Raw genomic sequence first — 19316 nt, forward strand, 5'->3', positions numbered from 1 at the left:
TAAGGTGCTGGACACCCACATGGCCAACCATGGTTCAACTCCGAGACCCTCTAGCTTGAAAATCACGCTTGGTGCATGTGTGTGCCCAAAACCCAGTAGAAGAATGCCAGAGGGAGGCGTGAGGTGTGGCCATTCCCGCCGGGGGACCTCTCACTGTCGCTATCACTGTCGCCCTTTGGATAGAGCACATGCCCTACAGCAAAAACCTTAAAAAAGAAAAACTAGCAGGAGAGTAAACAAAAAATGTCTAATAAGTTATGTTTTAAATGGAAGAAGTACAGAGGGTGACCACTACCTCTATGGACTGGTGGCGAGAGAGCTTTCCAGATTAACGGGGAGAGGATGGAGGAATGAGAGTAGACCCTGAAACAGTAGATGCTGAGTCTGGCTAAAATAAAGGCTATCTGTAGATTTAAGTAGTGGCTGATTACATATTAACAGGACTTGAATCTTCTTTTCTTAAAGAAGTTTTTGCCATAGGGTGCATGTGCTTGTCAGGGAGAGAGACAGAGACTATGAGAGGGAAAGTGAAAAATCACCCCCCAGGAGAATGGGCATGCCACAATCCCCTCTCCATTCTCCTCCCAGGATCTTGGGCACGCACGCACATGCATCCAGAATTGAGTTTCAAGCCACCGGGTCTGGACTTAAACCGTGGTCAGCCATGTGGGAGAGTGCAATGATGCAACTGCTACCCCATCTGCCGGGCCTAAGACTGGAATTCTTTAGGCAACAAAATGCTGCTTGAGTGAGGGCAAGAAATGTGGACTCGGATTCAAAACTAAAATACAGAGATTAAGAGTCTGAGAGAATGATCGACACGCCTAAAGTGGCATTTATAAGAAATTAATCAGACTGTTTTAGAAAATGGACCAACACAAACAGAGTTGGGCATGAGCACTCAACCATGTAGAGTCAGGATTAAAACAAAAAGCAAATAAAATCCCCAAAACAACAACAGAAACAAAATAAGGGAAATGAGAGCAAAATGGAAAAGAAAGGGAAAAAGACCAGAAATGCCTAGAATAAAAAAGGGTAAGATAAAAAAAATGAGAGGTCTGATTTTAGGCCTAGGTTTATTACAAAAAAAAAAAAAAAAGTGTCAGGACCAGCAGATGGTGTAATGGTTGTCGTTGGACTCCCGTGTGGTTAACTGCGCTTCAAGTCCTGGACCAGCGGCATGAGTTGGGCATGTGTGTGCGTGTGCATGTGCCCAAGATCCTGAGAGGAGAATGGAGGAGAGGGGACTGCAGCATGGCCATCCCCCTGGAGGGCCCGAAGTGATTTCTCACTGTCTCTCTGGTGAGTACATGTGCCCTATAACAAAGGTGTCATTGACAAGAACTGAGAAGTCACTGCAAAGTGTCTTTACCTTTGGAGGACTAGGAAAGGGTAGAGCGAAAGCCTGGTCTTAGATAAGGTGACCTTAGGAAAATAGCCAGGCAGTCAGCTAAAAACACTGACCAAGCGGGGACTAGCAATTAGCATAATGGCTATGTCGCTGGACTCCCATGTAGTCAACCGTGGTTCACGTCCCGGACCCGGTGGCTTAAAACTTATGCCGGGCGCATGTGTGTGCATGCCCAAGATCCCGAGAGGAGAATGGAGGAGAGGGGATTGAGGCGTGGCCATCCCCCCTTGGGGGTGATTTTCTCACTTTCTGTCTCTCTGTCTTTCTGGTGAGTGCACATGCCCTATAGCAAAAACCTCTCAAAAAAAAAGGTCAAAGACCTTTATAAAGAAAACTATGAAAATCTTTAAAAAGATACTGAAAGTGACATTAAAAAGTGGAAGGACATCCCATGTTCCTGGATTGGGTGATTTCTCACTTTTGGTCTCTCTCTGTCTTTCTGGTGCGCGCACATGACTTACAGCAAAAACCTCTCCAAAAAAAAAAAGTTGACAGAAAATGGAATTAAAGTATCAGTTTATCGTGGGATATATTTCTTAATACCCACGTATAATTTATTGTAATGTGCATTTTTCTATGAAATTACGAAGACTGCTCATGTTATTGTACACACACGCACACCCAAATACATACACATGTATGTTTTGGTCTATGGTCCTCGGCTCCTACGTGGCCTTCTATGTTTGGTCCTGAAGCTCCCAAGGCAGGACACAGAGCTGGCTGTAAGGACTAAGACCTCATTCTGCAGCAGCCCTGCCCCACCCCAGGGGGAGCAGCACTGCGGACAGGCCCGAGGGTCTGCCTGGCAGGCCATGATGGGTCTCCAGTCAGCCTGCTCTATTCAGGGGTGTCCTCTGGCCCAGTTCCAGTTCAGTCAATACTTGGTAATGTAGGTTTCATAAAAACCCAAGACTGGGTTCAGGAAGCTTCTGGAAAGCTGAAGCACATGGCTGTTTCTAGAGGGCACTTGGGGGCAGGCTGGCGCTCAGCCCGCCCACATGCCATGTCTGTGCAGCTTGTCCACCATCTCCGCCCCTTCCGGTGAGGTGCTGACCATGTAGTGCGTGTCTCAGTTCTGGGGTCCACTCGTACAGGTGGGTCTGGGCCCTCGCTATCTTGAGGCAGTGTCAGAGTGAACCAGGGCTGGGAACCAGCAGTTAGCGTAATGGCTATGTCCCTGGACTCCCACGTAGTCGACCGTGGTTCACGTCCTGGATCCGGTGGCTTAAACTCACACCGGGCGCACGTGCGTGCGTGCCCAAGATCCTGAGAGGAAAATGGAGAAGGGATTGAAGCGTGAGCATCCCACCTGGGGGGTGATTTCTCACTTTCTATCTCTAACGTCTCTGTCTGTCTGGCGAGCGCACATGCTCTATAGCGAAAAACCTCTCAAAAAAAAAAAAAAAAAAGAATGAACCAGGGCTGATGTTTCCTGCAGAACTGCCTGCCTGCTTGCTGGTGAGGAGGACCTGCACACATTTTGGGACCGCAGGCGTGAACTGTTTCATGAGTACAGTAGGAGAAAGAGAAACTAAGTTCGTTTTTCATAGACTGTCCATGTTAAAAGACAGGGTTAAAAAAGTCATGAAAGGGAAAGCGTCTCTAGAAGAGTGCCAGGTGCACGGGTAGAAACTCAGTACTGCAAATGCGAGAACGGTGAACTACAGAAAATGAACCGTCACGATAATGTTAACTGCAGTAAGAAAAACGATCCATGGAAATAGTGGTCATACTAATTGCTGAGAGAAGACACCACAACAAAGACTAAACTCTAATGTGCCATTTTTCTAGTTTCTAGAGAACAAAACACCCAAAACACCAAGAGGAGCGTGGAGAAGGGACTGCGGTGTGGTCATGCCTCCTGGGGGATGGCGCGCTCCCTTTCTCTCTTGGGTGAGCACGTACCGCCTATAACAAATTTTAAAGAGACAGAGCCCAGGATAAACCCTTGCCTTCGTGGAGTCACATTCCAGTGGGGGGTAGGGGCAGAGAACAGGAAAAGCCACCATGGGGCCTAGGCCTGGTGGCAACTTGAAAAGGCCTCCTTAGCCCCCCCTGTTCCTGGTGGCTTCTTAGACAGACTGACTGATTGTGGAAGGGGGAGGAAGAGCAAGCTGGACGAACATACCCAGCAGGAAGGACAACACAGCACCGTACCTGGCTGGAGATGCTGGCAACCGCGGCTGCGGGAACACTGGCAACCGCCGATGAGGCAGGCATCAGGCTGGCATTTGTGCTCGAGGCTACAGGGTTGAGAACAGTAGACAGCGGTTACGTAAAAGGCTAGGAGGAGACGAAAGGTGTCATGTCTCAAGTGATCTACAAGGGGACGAAGAACATAGGCCAAGGAAACATCTGTGTTTTGCATGACAGATGTGAACTCAGTCTGGATTACAAAGACAAACATCTGTAACTCCAGCTTCGAGTCCTCCTCCTCAGTCCTGGAGGGAACACACACGACTCGCAGGGCCTAAGGGCGACCCCGGTGGAGCCCAGCATTCCTGAAGCGGAGCGGCTCATGTGCAGCGAGTCCCACACTGGGGTGGTGGTACCGTACTTGTCTCCATAGGCAACAGAACCACTTGGAAACTGTCATGTGCATGAACTGCTTTTCGGCTCTATTCAAATCATGGATTACAACACAGATGAGCAACACTGACTTGGCATTGAGAGGATGTACCCATGAGCTTGAAAACTCAGAAAATACTAACTTTTATTCTGGTCAAGACAAAGTATACTTTGTAATTGACTTGGGTCATTTAATTGACTGCCATCATTTGTCTTTTTTTTTTTTTCCTTCTTTATCAATTTTTTTTTTAAAGGTTACTCTAGGACTTAATGCACTCACGTAGAGAGAGGGAGAGAAAGAAAGGGAAACAGCATCCCTGGGTATGACCAGCTGTAATCCCTTTTCCTCCACCCTCCTCTCAGGATTCTGGGCATGCACACACATGTGCCTGGTGTGTTTCTCAAGCCATCAGGCCTGGAACAGAAATCATGCAGGCGACCGCATGGGACCTGCGCCTTGACCATTATGCCACCTGGTTGGCCAGGGCTACCTGTATTTCTAATTTTTTTTTTCTGTAGAGGTTTGTGCTTTGTTGGCGTGTGCACTTGCTGGGGAAAGAGATAGACAGTGAGAGGGAAAGTGAAAAATCACCCCCAGGAGGATGGCCATGCCACAACCCTTCCCCTCCCTGGACCTTGGGCACACATGCACGTACATGGACCCGGGATGTTTCAAGACACTGGGTCTGGGGCTCAGACTGCGGTTGGCCACGTGGGAGTCCTGTTACACCACCTGCTGGCCCCAGGGCTGCCCATCTAGCACAGAATTTGGACTGATGTGCATTTCCCATTACTGACTCTACCAGGGTTTTAACTCAAACTTCAGTGACCAGTATTCACCACAGTGACCTTTTCTGGGTGGACGTGGAAACTGATCCCATGAGATCCTAGCCTTGAATGCCCCCGTCTTATCGGACATGGTTACTACAGTAGTCACCCATACTTCAGGGTTCCCCATCAGGTAGACCAGTAAACTGCCTACCTAATTACCAACACAGTCCTCCAGAAAGAACGCTACCCGGAAACCTCCACTAAGGGTGGGCGAGGACCGAAGGCAAAAGGAACAGCACCACCAACAGAGCCAGAGAAGACAGTCAGCGACAGCTAAGGCCGCAGCCCACAGACAGAGCACCGGGACAGGAGAGCTCAAGGTCAGGACAGGCTGGTCTCCCGTCCTCCTCCAGTGCCCCTTCCTCAGGGCCGGCAGCTAGGCTAGGCACTACCTGACTGTCCAGGGCGGCTCTCCTCCTGCACTCCTGGCACCAGAGCGGAAAGACTCTGGGAGCTTACCTTCTTAAGTGAGACTAAGTGAAACAGACTTTACGCACTTACAGATTTCTCTGCCCTGTGGGATTCTTGTACATACACACGCATGCACCTACCGTGTTTTTCAAGCTAGTGGAACTGGGACCTGAACTGTGTGGCTGGCCATTTGTGGATCTGGTTGGCACACAAAAGCATTTTCTTCTCCTCAATAGTTACCCTTTTTTCTACTGTGGTTTAACCCATTCTTTTCTAAAGATGAAGTACTAAAATATGACAATACATGGGACCAGCAAGTGGCATCGTGTTTAAGGATACTGGACTCCCATATGGCTGACTGTGGTTCAAGTCCTGAACCTGGCAACTTGCTTTCTCACTTTCTCTCTGGTCAAATTATAATAAACAAAGTTAAATAAAATAATTCTTAAAAGAATAAAGAAAGAAATATAGACTTTAGACGTGTATGGCTGGACTCCTACGTAGTCAACCAGTTCTAGTCCCGCAGTAGCAGCTTAAAACTCAGGTCAGGCATGGTGTGCCTTCTGTGCCCAAAATCCCTAGAGGAGTGGAAAAGGGATCAGAGGGTGGTTGCCACCTCCTCCCCCCCATGTTCTGCCTCTCCAGAGAGCACATGCAACCTACAGCAAAAAAAAAAAAAAAAAAAAAAAAAAAAAGACAATACTGAGAGGAGGTGACTAAGTAGATTTAATCTTTTCTGTAGGAAAAGAATTTTAACGAATTACCAGATTCAATCACCAGTACGTTATCTTAGGCAGGCCTGCAGCAAACTGGGTCAACTATGCTGACTTAAGGCAGGAGTGAAAACGAAGGATTTCCGTAATCTATTAGGTTCGGGTCCCCCCTGGCGCTGGCCCTGGCACACTGCTTTTCTCCAACTGGTCTTCGACTCCGTCCTGCCTCCCTGCACCCACTCACACCCGACCTCTGCTCACAAGGCAGGAAACATGCTGGCACAGTGGTCTCAGGGACTGCCCAGTTCTCGGATGAACTGACCCTGGCTGCAGGTAACAGGCAGACCTCGCAGACCACCAGCCATGGGCTCTGACCTTGCTACTCTGAGTAACACGTCTCCCGGCAGCAGGGGTTATCCTAGGGGATCTGGGCCTGCTGACCTAGAAAGCTCATAGGACTCGGGACCAGTGGGTGGCATATGGTTTCGTCACGGGACTCCCACGTAGTAGAGTTGTTTGAGTTCTGACCCAGGCCTATGTGCATGTGTGCCCAAAATCCTGAGAGGAAAATCGAGATGGGACTGAGGCATGGCCGTCCCTCTGGGGGAAGATTTCTCGCTCTCTGTCTCTCTGGCAAGTGTTCACACCCTATAGCAAAAACCTCTCTTCAAAGCCTCTAAATCAGCCAGACCTCTTCCGACAGATGCCGTCCGCTCACTCAGCAAGCCACAGGGCAACAGGGCGGACTCTGCCTTGCAACTGCGCCAGTCACTGAGGGCACCCTACTTTACCCCACGTTCTGAAAGCTGGGGTTGAGTAAGATAAAGTCTCGCCTTCATGGACTTAACATTCTAGTGAGGGAAGCTAGTCAGTAATTAATTCAGTCCTATTTCTGAGGCTCTTGTAACCATTATAGAACCCAAGCTAAACTCACTTAAAAACGAATAGAACTACTGCATGCCCTGCCCCCACACGGCTGTGACTAAACACGCACCGGACGTCCTGTGTACTTCTGTATCTGTACTAGCCCATGTCTACAGATACACAGTGAGATCTCGGGACTAGCAATTGGTGCAATGGCTATGTTGCTGGACTCCCATGTAGTTGACTGTGGTTCAAGTCCTGGACCCAGTGGCTTAAACTCACGCCAGGCTCGTGTGCGTGCGTCCCCAGGATCCCAAGAAGAGAATGGAGAAGGGACTGTGGCGTGGCCATCCCCCCTGGGGGATGATTTCTCGCTTTCTGTCTCTGTCTGTCTCTTTCTGGCGAGCGCACACGCCCTATAGTAAAAACCTCTAAAAATAAATAAATAAATAAATAAAATAAATAAATAAAAAAGACAGGGAGATCTCAACAAAAAGAAAATTCAATTCCAAGTCAGAGGAACAAATGAAGCACAGAATACGCAGCATAAAGTACTGACTTAGAGAATCAAATCTAAGTCTTATTTCTCTGAATTCCAATGGCATGGCCGACTGCTCTGGACAGTCCTCACTCCTATTTTGATAGCAGAGCTGCAAAGCATTTGAAATATAAAGCTTCTGAGAGCAGGCCCCCTCCAGGCCCACCTAATACAGCCCACAGACACATAGCTGAGGAGGGGACTGTGGTCACTGGGGGTGAGTGGCACAGCGAGCCCACAGCGCCCCAACGTCAGAAGGCCTAACACGTCCACACGTGTGCACAACCAGCTGCACTGCTTCTCCGATTTTACTGCGGGTCACTCCTGCTGCTGCTGATACTGGCTTTCTTCCCCCCATTCCAAACAGACTAAGTTCGGGCCAGCAGGGGACGTGGCAGTCAAGGCGCAGGACTCCCACATGGCCAACAGTGGTCCAAGTCCCAGACCTAGTGGCTTGCTTTCTCACCTTCCCATCCTCTCTCTGATGAACATGTGTGCTCTGTAGTGAATTAAAATAATAATAATAAAATGACGATAAAACGAAGAACAAAAACCAGGACAAGGCTGAGGCCGCCTGCGGCCCTTCGCCTCACTCGCATGGATGGTGGCTCCCCGGCACGCCTCACCTCCTCAGAGGTGCTCTTTGTCTTCTTCCCTGAACAAATCCCTTTCTTGTTTTCCCAACCAGAGCGAGCTACTTGCTCCATCGCACCTCTCAAAATCTATTATTTATTGGGAACCAGCAGTTAGCATAATGGCTATGTCGCTGGACTCCCACATAGTCAACCGCGGTTCACGTCCCGGACCCGGTGGCTTAAAACTCACGCCGGGCGCGTGTGCGTGCATGCCCAAGATCCCAAGAGGAGAATGGAGGAGAAGGGATTGCGGTATGACTATCCCCCCTGGGGGGGGGCGTGATTTCTCGCTTTCTGTCTGTCTGTCTCTGTCTCGCGCGCGCCGTCTCTCGCGGGGGGGGGGGGAATCCCTCTCCAAAATCTGTTACTTATTTTTGTGCTTGTTTTCTGTCTCCCCAACTAGGCTACAAGCTCTTGTGAAGGCAGAAGGGCTGTCTTATTTCTAGTGCTGATAAGGCCCTGGCGCCCAGCAGGACACACTGAACACATCCTGGGGGACTGGGCCTTGCACTAAGAAAAAGCAAAGCATCGCTTTCTGCTAGAGTTCAGTGCATTACTGAAACTGACTCAGTATATGACCAACATGAACGGATAAAAACTTCCAATTTCTTGTTTTTCTGAAGAGATTTTTGCCTTAGGGCATGTGCTGCACTCCTGCCTAGAAACTCCTCAACATTTCCCTTCCGGTCATTCAGGACTGAGTTGCAGGCCACCTCCTCAGAGAAGACCTCCAGGATATTCTACCTAAGTGGGGTGACTGGGCCATGCAGACAACACAAGCTGGTAAAGAGGTGGTCTGGGAAGAAACTGCGAGGCAAGGCCCGCAACTCTTCAACTCTTCATTGTGTCGCTGTACTGGCCTGCACTCAATTTCTCTGCCTTGAGCTTTACTGTTATTATGGGACCCTGCAAGGGTAAAATAACACCCCCGAACTTACTGCAACTTTACAATAAAGCCAATTAGTGACCCTGTAGGAAGGCAGTTTCCTAAGAGGATGTGAGGATCAGGAAACTTGAGACTCCCTTACCTGCCTGTTTTAAGCCAAAATTAGCATAAGGAAGGCAGTTTCCTAAGAGGATGTGAGGATCAGGAAACTTGAGACTCCCTTACCTGCCTGTTTTAAGCCAAAATTAGCATATGTTAGTTAAGTTAGTATAGCCAAATTAGCATTAGTAGCATATGTAGACTAAGTTAGTTTAGGGCTAGTTTTACATAAATACCCCTTCTTAAAGCTGCAGGCCAAATTGAACTAAAGTCAGGCCAAGTTAGCATATCCTCCACCATGACAGGGACTCAAAGATAAAGCACAAAGATTCACTGATTTACAGACAAAGAATTCAGCAAATAAATACAGGGACCCCTGGGTTAATAGAGGAAGGACAGACCTGGCTAACAGACAGGATAAACAAACCTGAAGGCTTCAGGGGGAAGACTGACTATCTTAGCTGGAAGTTCTTACCTGGCTCCAGCAAGCAACAGATGGTCCCTCACTATTGTTTCTCCCCTGTGTGCTGTTAACTATGAAAAACTGCTAACAAAAAATCCTGTGTTGTCTCCTGAGAAAATCCTGTGTTGTCTCCTGAGCTACAAGACCCTTTCATCCGAAAAGGCCCTGTCCGGTAATCAAGGTTTAAGAAGAGGGACCAGCAGTTAGCGTAATGGCTATGTTGCTGGACTCCCACGTAGTCAACCGTGGTTCGAGTCCCGGACCCGGTGGCTTAAACTCACGCCGGGCACGTGTGCGTGCGTGCCCAAGATCCCGAGAGGAGAATGGAGGAGAAGGGATTGTGGCATGACCATCCCCCCTGGGGAGCTATTTCTCACTTTCTGTCTCTGTCTGTCTGTCTGGTGAGCACACGCGCCCTATAGCAAAAACCTCTCCAAAAAAAAAAAAAAGATTTAGGAAGAAAATGCACCAGACAAAGACTCCCTCACCCTGAGAACTGTGACTGATTATACCTAATCAAACTAGACGGACATCATGTTTCATGATCACTGTTCCTGTACTTTGAATACCCCGTTTCACAGAGTAATCTTTTACTTCCCCCTCACCCCTCCCACTCCTGTAAAACATCCCTCAATAAGTACATACGTTTGATAGCCACCAGGGCTGCAGTCTTGAGCTGGCTCTGGCTGTAGCCGGCTGAGAACATGCTAAGGGGCATTGAGGTTTCAGCCTGATTCTGTTCACCCGTGTCGCCTTCCTGTGTCCCCACCCCCGCTGGAGCAGGGCTTCTGGCAACTGGGTCGGACTTGAACCACTGTCGACCATGTGAGTCCAGCAACATAACCACAATGCCATCTGCTGGCCCAAACTCATCCGACTTCTATTCGCTGGGATCTGGTAGAACCTCTTCACTCTTTGGTTAAGCTGACTGCCTGTGTAAGTCACTCACTCGCCGCTCACCAACCGGGTACTGAGTACCTACTGCGTACGTTTCAGGTACTTAGGGTGCTCCAGGCACAGAACTGAGATGCCTCCTTCAAGGGGATGCCAATCAATAAAACCTTCTGACCAAGGTCTCTCATGGTTGGAGTGCAGGATTACCGATCAGCAATGGACAGGGTCTACCAACAACTATGTGCAGTGGACTAGTGCCGGAGAACATCGATAAACACTCGTGATTAGGGCCGGCGGGTGGCGTGGTGGCTAAGGCGCGGGACTCCCACATGGCCGACCGCAGTTCAAGTCCTGGACCTGGCTGCTTGCTTGCTCATTTCCCATCTCTCTCCTTTTCACAGTGTCCCTTCCTGGTTGAATTAAAATAGATAGATAACATAAATAAAAATAAAATGAGCAAACAAACCCATGTGTAACTTCACAAAGACACAGACATGTATTTGTGTGAGTCAGGTGCACACTTAGCCCCGTTCTGACAGCTGAGGGAGCCTAAAGGAAGCGAGGGGACGGTCTCAGGACAGCACCCCGAAGCCTGCAGCTTGGTTTCGAATGTTCTCTCCAACCCGAGGGAACAAATCCCTCGAAGAGATGGCTGACTACAGAAAACTAGCGGCGAGCCTGCAGCACAGGCTCAAAAAGGAGCTTTTAGTGGTCGAAGTGGGACAATGGGAAGAGAAGTGGGTTATGATACAAGACACGAACAGACGTCCGAGTCCACAAGTGATGGAGTTAGCACTCAGGAGAGAGAAAAGCATCCGCAGAACACCACCAAGTGAGTGATGCAATTGCTTTACTCTGAAGGACAGGTGGCCGAAGTCCTCAGGGTGGCCATGCACTGCCCACAGTGTACAATGAAGGGCCAGCAGTTCACAGCGGGGAGACCAGACTAGAGTCCAGCCAGGGGGGTCACGGCGACAGAATGTGCACTTGACGTGACGTGTTGTCCTGTCCCTGAAAACGATACCCTGGTCTCACCAGAAGAAACACACAGACGGATTCCACCTCACAACACCTGACCAGAACTCAACACTGTCAATGTCCTCAATCAGGAAGAGTCTAAGGGCCCTGAGCAGTGTGCAGCGCAGGTCCTGGTGGGCTCCTGGGGGAGGAAGCGGGCCTCGGTGTGAACCTCAGGACCCCTGGAGGAAGCCTGGCCGTCATTAACAGGGACATGCGGATGGGGCTCACACACGGTTAGAGATACGACCTCACACCCATGAGAGCCGCCGGGGAGCCGTGAGCAGAGCGCAGGGATGCATGAACTCTGCTCGGGCTGTTTATTTTTCTGTGTATCTGAAACTATTTTAAGCAATAATGTCTATTAATAAAAGCAAAACAAAATCTCCTGGACTACTGTGTATAACCAACACTATTGGAACCTAAACACATGAACTGAAAGTTGAGAAAGGCCGGGGGACCAGGAGTTGGCGTAATAGCTACGTTGCTGGATTCTCATGCTGTAGTTGACCGTGGTTCCAGTCCAGGACCCAGTGGCTTAAACTCACACCAGGCACATGTGAGTGTGTGCCCAAGATCCCGAGAGGAGAATGGAGGAGCAGGGACTGCGGCATGGCCATCCCCTCTGGGAGGTGATTTCTCGCTTCCTGTCTTTCTACCTGGTGAGCGCATGCACCCTCTACTAAAAACCTCTCAAAAAAAAAAAAAAAAAAAGAAAGAAAGAAAACAAAAGATTGGCATGGTGGCTAAGGTACTATACTCCCACAGACTGTGGCTCAATTCCCAGACCTGGCAGCTTGCTTTCTCACTTTCTCTCTGTCTCCCTCTGGTCAAATTAAAACATAAATAATATGACAAATAAAAGAAAAATTTTTAAAGAATTATTTTATTTAACTCTATTATGATTTTCCAGTTTGATCAGATGGGGAGTGGGGGAGTGAGAAAGCAAGCCTCCAGGTACAGGACTTGAACCACAGCCTGCCATGTGGGAGTCCAGCGCCTTTAACCACCACACCACCTGCTGGACCCAACTAATGAAATGAAATAAATAAATCTTAAAAACAACAAAACAAAGATCAAGGGGCCGACCCTGGAGCCTACGAGTTTAGTGACCTGGGTTCCACATGGCCAACGTGGTGCAAATGCCAGCCCTGGCAGCCTAAAACCACACCAGGCACACATGTGCGAGCAAGAATCTCCAACAGGACAGGCAACGGGGGAGGTGACCGTGCTGTGGACACGTCGCACTGACTCTGCGTTCTCACTCTATTTCTCTCTCTCTCTGGTGAGTGAATGTGCTCTCTGGCAAGTAAAATAAACAAATAAATAAATAAAATAAAAGTTAAGATTTTCAGTTGGGCCGGCAGGTGGTATCGGAGTTAAGGCACCGGATGCCCACATGGCTGACTATGGTTCAAGTCCTGAACCTGGCAACTTGCTCTCTCAATATCCCTCTCTCTTTCTCTTGGGTCAAATTGAAGAACACTGACAAAGTAAAATAACTAAATCTTAAAAAATAAAAAAATTATAAGATAAAGTTTTTTTGAAATTTCTGAAATTAATTTTGCTAGTTGAAGACTAATCAATGAAAACCTCTCACCTGGAGAACGTGCTCAATAGAGGCGCACAGTCACCAGAGTCTAGTAAAGAGTGGCACGAGAGGCCAGGTGGGCCAGCCCACAGGGGTCAGGCGGCTGGACCCACACGGCCGATGACAGTCTCTGCTCCGAGCGGCCTGAAAACACACACGGAGCATGTGCACGTGCCCCTCAAGTCCCAAGAGGAGGGAGGAAGGCAGAGAACTGTGACGTGGCCGCATGCCTCCCGGGAGCCTGTGCTCTGGCACGAGGGAAGGGCGGTATCTTCACGAACGACACGGGCGCAGCCTTCCCTCTTTCCAACCAACGGAAAGGTTTCGACTGCAGTTAGTCAAAGCAGACCGTGCTTTCGGAGCTCACAGGGACGACGGGCTGCACAGCGCAGAACGCCTGGGTGGGGAACCGGTGCCGGCAGACCTGCCCGACCCAGTGCTCCGTGGTGCTGGGGGTGGGCTGCGGGTGGTGGCATGACAAGGCCCTGGGACTGGCTTTCTCCTGCACGCCTGTGTGTTCTTTCTAATGACCACGGGGAAGGCTGGACACATGGCAACTCGTGCTCACTGAAGGATGACTGGGTTTGTACACGGGCCAGCAGCGGTGTGGGACTGCCACCGCTCATCCTCTGTGCTAAGGAGAGCGCGGGCCAGCGCAGTGTGGACGGCAGCGGAAAACCTGGGTAACTCGAATCCACCAATAACACCCACACTGCATGTTACCAGTTTATCTATCAGTTTTTTCTTTACAACAAATGGGAAAAATTGGTAACTTGATGGCTAACTTCTGCCTTAATTTCTACCCTGCACAAAAGTTAAAATACAATTAGATAGGCTGATATTTCAACTAGAAAAAGGTAGAAAACATTATTTAAGCTATTTATTCAAATAGGTTCTCCAATATGGGAGAGTTGAGGCTGATCCCATGACTACAACATTGAAAACCATAAATTTTACACTCATGTTCCGGGGCCGGAATGCCTGGCTTGTACCCGACGTCAGGGCTAACTGCCTTCGTGGTTCTGGGCAGCTCCCGCGGCTCTTCCATGCTGCGGGCCCCACAGTCCTCCCTCCCAGCTGCTGTGAAGGTGATATGAGGGACACTGCACGGCTCACAAGGCCTGGGGCACAGCACACACTTGCCATCACAGCAAAGTGAAAGGGACCGGCGAGCTGAGTCAAAGGGACAAACGCGATGACAGGCACCCATTAGGACACGGTCAGGGCTGCAGGCAGGGCAGCTGTTAGAGCAGCTGGACCCACCGGGCCGCTCAGGGCCTTGAGCAGCACACGGGCACAGGTGGAGAATGGAGAGGAACGATGGTAACATCCCCTAGGGAGTGATTTCTCCCTCTGTCCCTCTCCAGTGGACACATATAGCTTATGTCAAATTCTTTTAAAACAAAAGGGGGAAAAGAGAGAAAAGCGAGTGGTTAGAAAATTTTAAGGGAGGGGCAGCTGGTGGCCTGGTGGTTAAGGTGGCTGGATCCCACATGGCTCATCACGGAGCTCGAGTCCTTGACATGCTGGCCTGAAGACCACAGAGCCCACAATCCTAAGGGAGGAAGAAATAGAGAAGGGGCTGCACTGTGACCAGCCCTTGGGTGGGAGCTTCTCTCTGGGTCATCATCCGGGTAAAAAAACAAGTTTAAGGGCTATTTTCATAAACTGTTTACAGGAAAGGGTCTTCATAAACCCCAAAGAGGAAGTCCCTCTTGCTTTACAAAGGCAGAAGTAAGTGCAGCCATCAGGTCTCCACAATCGAAGGTACAGTTCTCCCGGGCACGGGGGTTACCAGCCCTGCCCCCCGGTGACCTGGTGTAGTCGGCAGGGATATGCTGTTTAGGAGGGACCTGCCTAGCAGACTGTGGCTGGACCTAAGGGCCTGGCAACCCAGGGGAAGTAGAGAAGACAGCCAAGGTCATGCTACTGAGGTTTCGCCTCCCCAGTGCCTTCCCATTTTAGAAAGAAAGAGATGAGGACAAACAAAAAAAGGAAGTTAAGGTTAAAAAGGGGAAGACTGGGGACCAGCAGTTGGTGTAATGGCTATGTCACTGGACTCCCACGTAGTTGACTGCAGTTCGAGTCCTAGACCTGGTGGCTTAAACTCACGCCGGGCACGTGTGTGTGCGCGTGTGTGTATGCCCAAGATCCTGAGAGGAGAATGGAGGAGAAGGGATTGCGGCATGGCCATCCCCCTGGGTGGTGATTTCTCGCTTTCTGTCTCTCTGTCTCTTTCTGTCTTCCTGGCGCATGCATGTGCCCTATAGCAAAACAAAACAAAACAAAAACAAAAACCTCTCCCAAAAAAGGGGGGGAGGGGGTGGCTCAGTAAACAACAGGAGAGAAATGTAGCTTAGAGCAAGGTCATAGGAACACACTGACCAGTTCCGACCTCCCGGGACCAAGCAGGTCTCAATCATTTAACTGAGAATGGTTGAAACAGAAAAATCTAAATCTTTCATCTACTGGGTTGTTAGAAAAGTGAAGCATTTATGGACAGAAAAAATACATCATGACTTTTCGGACAACCCAACATATAAAACCCGTTCTCGCTGCCGAAGTCCGTATCTAAAGTGCACCTCCGCAGTCCTGGCCACGCGCACCCCTCTGCGTCCGTTTTGCAAGGAGCAAGAGTAAGGAGCTGAGTGTGACCGGGAGAAGGGTGCTGCTCCCCACGGGAGCTGGCGGCTCGCACAGAGCAGGGGTGCGGTGCTGCCATGCAGAGGCCCTCCCGTCGGGTCTTCCTTCCTGACGACCTTGCTCGGCTCTCCGTCTCGTGGGAAGGACAGCTGTTCAGAGTACAGGCTCTAGTGCTACGCTTGTCATTCCAAATCAGGGATGAACTTCTGAGCAAGAGACACTCCAGTCCCGTGGAGGGTGCAGGCATGTGGCATGCACGGCGGGCGCAGCACACGGCTCACACAGGGGTCAGCACGTCCAGCCCAGGGAGCCTGCTGCTCGCTCACAGGACACAGAGCCCCCAAGAGGACGCGAACAAAAGCACAGCCGACTTCCGGACACAACATGCATGGGGCAGCTCCGATGCCATCGGCCAGTCGCGTTCAAAGGCCACACGCCTCCTCAGCTCTGGTCTGCCCAACACCAAAGCATGCATAAATGCAAGGGCCGTCCCGTCCGAGGGCAGAGCACGGAGCTCCTGTCTTGCCCAACTTATCTGGAGATACAGGCAGACAAGACAGTGGTAACACTTCACACACACACCATGCCTATTTACCTGGACTGGGGTAAGAGTAATGTGCTGGGCTGGGCTGGCTTGTGGTGAGCCCTGAAGTGCAGGTAAGAACACTGTGTTGACTTGGAGATGGAGTCTGAATTAAACCACTGTCAGGTTTCATACCTGGCCACAACGCACCTGAATCAGATAAATCGGACCAATTACAAACAGCACATGGGGACTGAGGAGCACAGCTATGCTTCTGCTTACCAGCCAGTGGGTTTAAAATCTAACTCTTACAATAAAATATATTCATGTGTAAGAGAAATTTATTGATTCTCCTTCTTATAATCTACAATAAGCAAATATACTTGGAAAGAATTAGGTAGGGGAAGGGGCGGCAGACACAATAACCCTGCCCAGATCCCTGTGGTACACATGTGAGCTCATTTCGACGGTTGGGGGCGGGACTGGGGCTCACGGAGAGCCACCGACACCCAAGTGGAGACTAACGTGTACAGCGCCAGCTGCTCCTGGGCACTGACTGATCATTGCCCCGCACTGGCCAGCGAGAGGCATTCTACCAAGTTTCAAATTCACTTACCCGGTAAACAAACACAACATCTCCTCAAACGTATTCAATAATCCTCTACCCGGGCCAGCAGGTGGTACGGTAGTTAAGGCACTGGATTCCCAAGTGGCCAACTGCAGTTCTAGTCGCAGACCTGGTAGCTTGAAAATCATGCCGGGCTTGTGAGTGTGCGTGCGTGTGTATATGCACGCCCCAAATCCCAAGAGAATGGAGAAGAAGAAAGTACAGAGGGGCCGTTCCTCCTGGGGTGATGTCTTACTTGTCCTCTCTCTGGACAGCACACGCACCCTACAGCAAAAACCTAAAAACCTAAATGGAGGAGAAGGGATTGCTGCGTGGCCATCCCCCAGGGGAGATTTCTCGCTTTCTGTCTGTCTCTGTCTTTCTGGCAAGCACACACGCCCTATAGCAAAAAAGGAAAGAAAATAGTCTACCTTTTCCTCATCTACCCAACACACAGATTGCCATCCTTGAGGAGACTGAGGGCCACAGTGGCCCGGGCGAGAATGATGGAGTGAGTCAGCGTCTGTTAAAGGCGCTGCTGCTCCCACGTCCCAGGGACTTGCAGATTTCTGCATTCGAAATGCTTTCTTTGGCATCTAATATGTGGACGTGTTTGTTATCGCAATGTGCCAAACAAAATAGTGTCAGTAATAGCAGCAACGAGGAATGCTTCAGGAGCCTCAGTCCTTTCTGTGCCATCACTGCTTCCCGCAGGAGCCAAAGCCTGAGGGTGCTCGCGCCGAGCCCTTGCCTGCCCAGCCACCCACGTACCCCAGGCACCTGGGCCGGCACTGTGACAGCGGGAAGGCACCTGCCGTGCTCGGCAGACGTGTAACCCATTTCCTTGGGGATGTCTTCAATCTGGGGCTGGTCACATCTGCAGGACCTGGGCACAGGAGGGGCCGACTGTGCTCTTCCCAGGTACAAACTACGAAGTTTCTATAAACCGGTCCCTTTCACAGGTAAAAATCAGCATGCACATGTCCAAGATTAGCACCACAGCCAGTTTTGAACATAAAGTGTGTATTTAATACATAATTATTTCATGAGGAGGAAAAGGCAACACGGCCCCTGCCTCCAGGACTGACACAGCCCTGCTCTCCGGCGTGCAAGTACCTTCCTCGAACGCCCCTCGGAGGCCGAGGCAGTAACAGGCAGCGTGACCAGCGGACTGACTGCCATACTGCACGCAGAAGCCAGGGCTCCACATCCAGGTTTTCTGGCTCCTCATCCAGGAATCCGTGCCTTCAAGCTTTGGAAAGGCTCTTAAGCACCACGTGCCCCTACTGTTCTCCCTGTTGGTCCTGCGGGGAAGGAGCCTGTTCCTAAATTCTCCCTCCTGCCCCACAGGACGGTCTTATCACAGACAACCCACGGTTTCAGCACAAATACTTCACCAGTGGTCAGTGGCTAATCGATGACCTCATCAGTTCATAGTGACACATCAGAGCAGTGGACCTTTACTGACCCCAAGTACTGAGTACAGAGGTTGCTATGTGCCATAGAAAATCAGAAAAATACGAGAAGGCAAAGCCTACAGTCTTGCCACATGGGCCGCGCCTGCAGAGCCGCACTGCCGAGCCCCTGCCTCCTACCCAGCCACTCCCGGCACGTGCTGCTTCACTACAGGGTTAGTGCCACCTCGCGCTGACGGCCCAGCACCTAGAAGCATGGACCAGAAAGAAGCACCCTGGCTGTGCAATTTGCCTGCGTTTTGGAATATCTGCACACATTTAACGAAGGGCAGGAGCAAGGGGCCCCAGACTAGCCATAAATTAACCTGTGTTTCACAGACACCTGTAGCCACAATCTGAAGGTAACTCTCTACAACGCTTCTGTACTGTAGCGTGTGGAATGTGAGTGTCAGTGCCGCGACTCCTGGTGGCCATGAGTCAGCATCTGTTACACATTGCTGCTTCCATGTCACAGGAACTCCCAGATCACTGCACTCGACGCGATTTCTTTCTCCAAGCAGGTTTTGAGCCTGAGGTGTCAAATCTGTGACATACTTATTATTGCTACAGACTAAGACAAAATCTTATTAGTAATAACAGCATCCACAGCGGTGACCTGTCCCTGATGTCACACGTGCAATTTTCTTCATGTGTATCATGTTGGTGCTCATAGTTGACCATGGTTCGAGTCCCGGATCCAGTGGCTTAAACTCACGCTGGGTGCATGTGCATGCATGCCCAAGATCCTGAAAGGAGGCTGGAGGAGAAGGGATTATGGCGGGGCCATTCCTCCTAGGGGGGTGATTTCTCACTTTCTGTCTTTCTGGTGAGCACATGCACCCTAGAGCAAACAAAAAAACAACAACAACAACAACAAAAAAAAACAAAAAAAAACAAACTCTCTCTCAAAAAAAAAGTATTATTCAATTTTATTTATTCATTCTTTTATTTCAGTTTGACTAGAGAAAAAGACACAGACAGAGAGACAAAGGCCAAGAGAGAAAGAAAGCAAGCCACCAGATCTAGGACATGAACCATGGTTGGCCATGTGGGAGACCAGTGTCTTAACCACTATGCCACCTGCTGGTCCCATAAAGTTCTTTTTTATAATTAAACATAAATTTCCTAGGGACCAGCAGTTAGCATCATGGCTATGTCGCTGGACTCC

The 19316-nt window shown here is 49.9% G+C and overlaps 1 protein-coding gene across 10 annotated transcripts in view; it reads right to left on the reverse strand.

The window, feature by feature from the left end:
- Nucleotides 1-19316, reverse strand: part of EYA3 (EYA transcriptional coactivator and phosphatase 3) — a 106031-nt gene that overhangs the window by 33482 nt on the left and 53233 nt on the right. For 7 of the 10 annotated variants that reach the window (XR_001369498.2, XM_006164553.3, XM_006164555.3 and 4 more), the window contains 2 exons: nucleotides 16160-16297; nucleotides 3569-3654 (listed from right to left, as the gene is read on the reverse strand). Coding sequence is in view for 9 of the 10 variants with exons in the window: in XM_006164553.3 (XP_006164615.1) it covers nucleotides 3569-3654; nucleotides 16160-16297 (224 nt within the window). In the remaining variant the exon portion in view is untranslated. The remainder of the gene's footprint in view (nucleotides 1-3568; nucleotides 3655-16159; nucleotides 16298-19316) is intronic. The other 3 variants (XM_006164559.3, XM_014582536.2, XM_014582535.2) reach the window with 1 other exon arrangement.

Source organism: Tupaia chinensis, unplaced genomic scaffold (assembly GCF_000334495.1).
Source record: "Tupaia chinensis unplaced genomic scaffold, TupChi_1.0 Scaffold143646_1, whole genome shotgun sequence".
Taxonomy (NCBI): domain Eukaryota; kingdom Metazoa; phylum Chordata; class Mammalia; order Scandentia; family Tupaiidae; genus Tupaia; species Tupaia belangeri.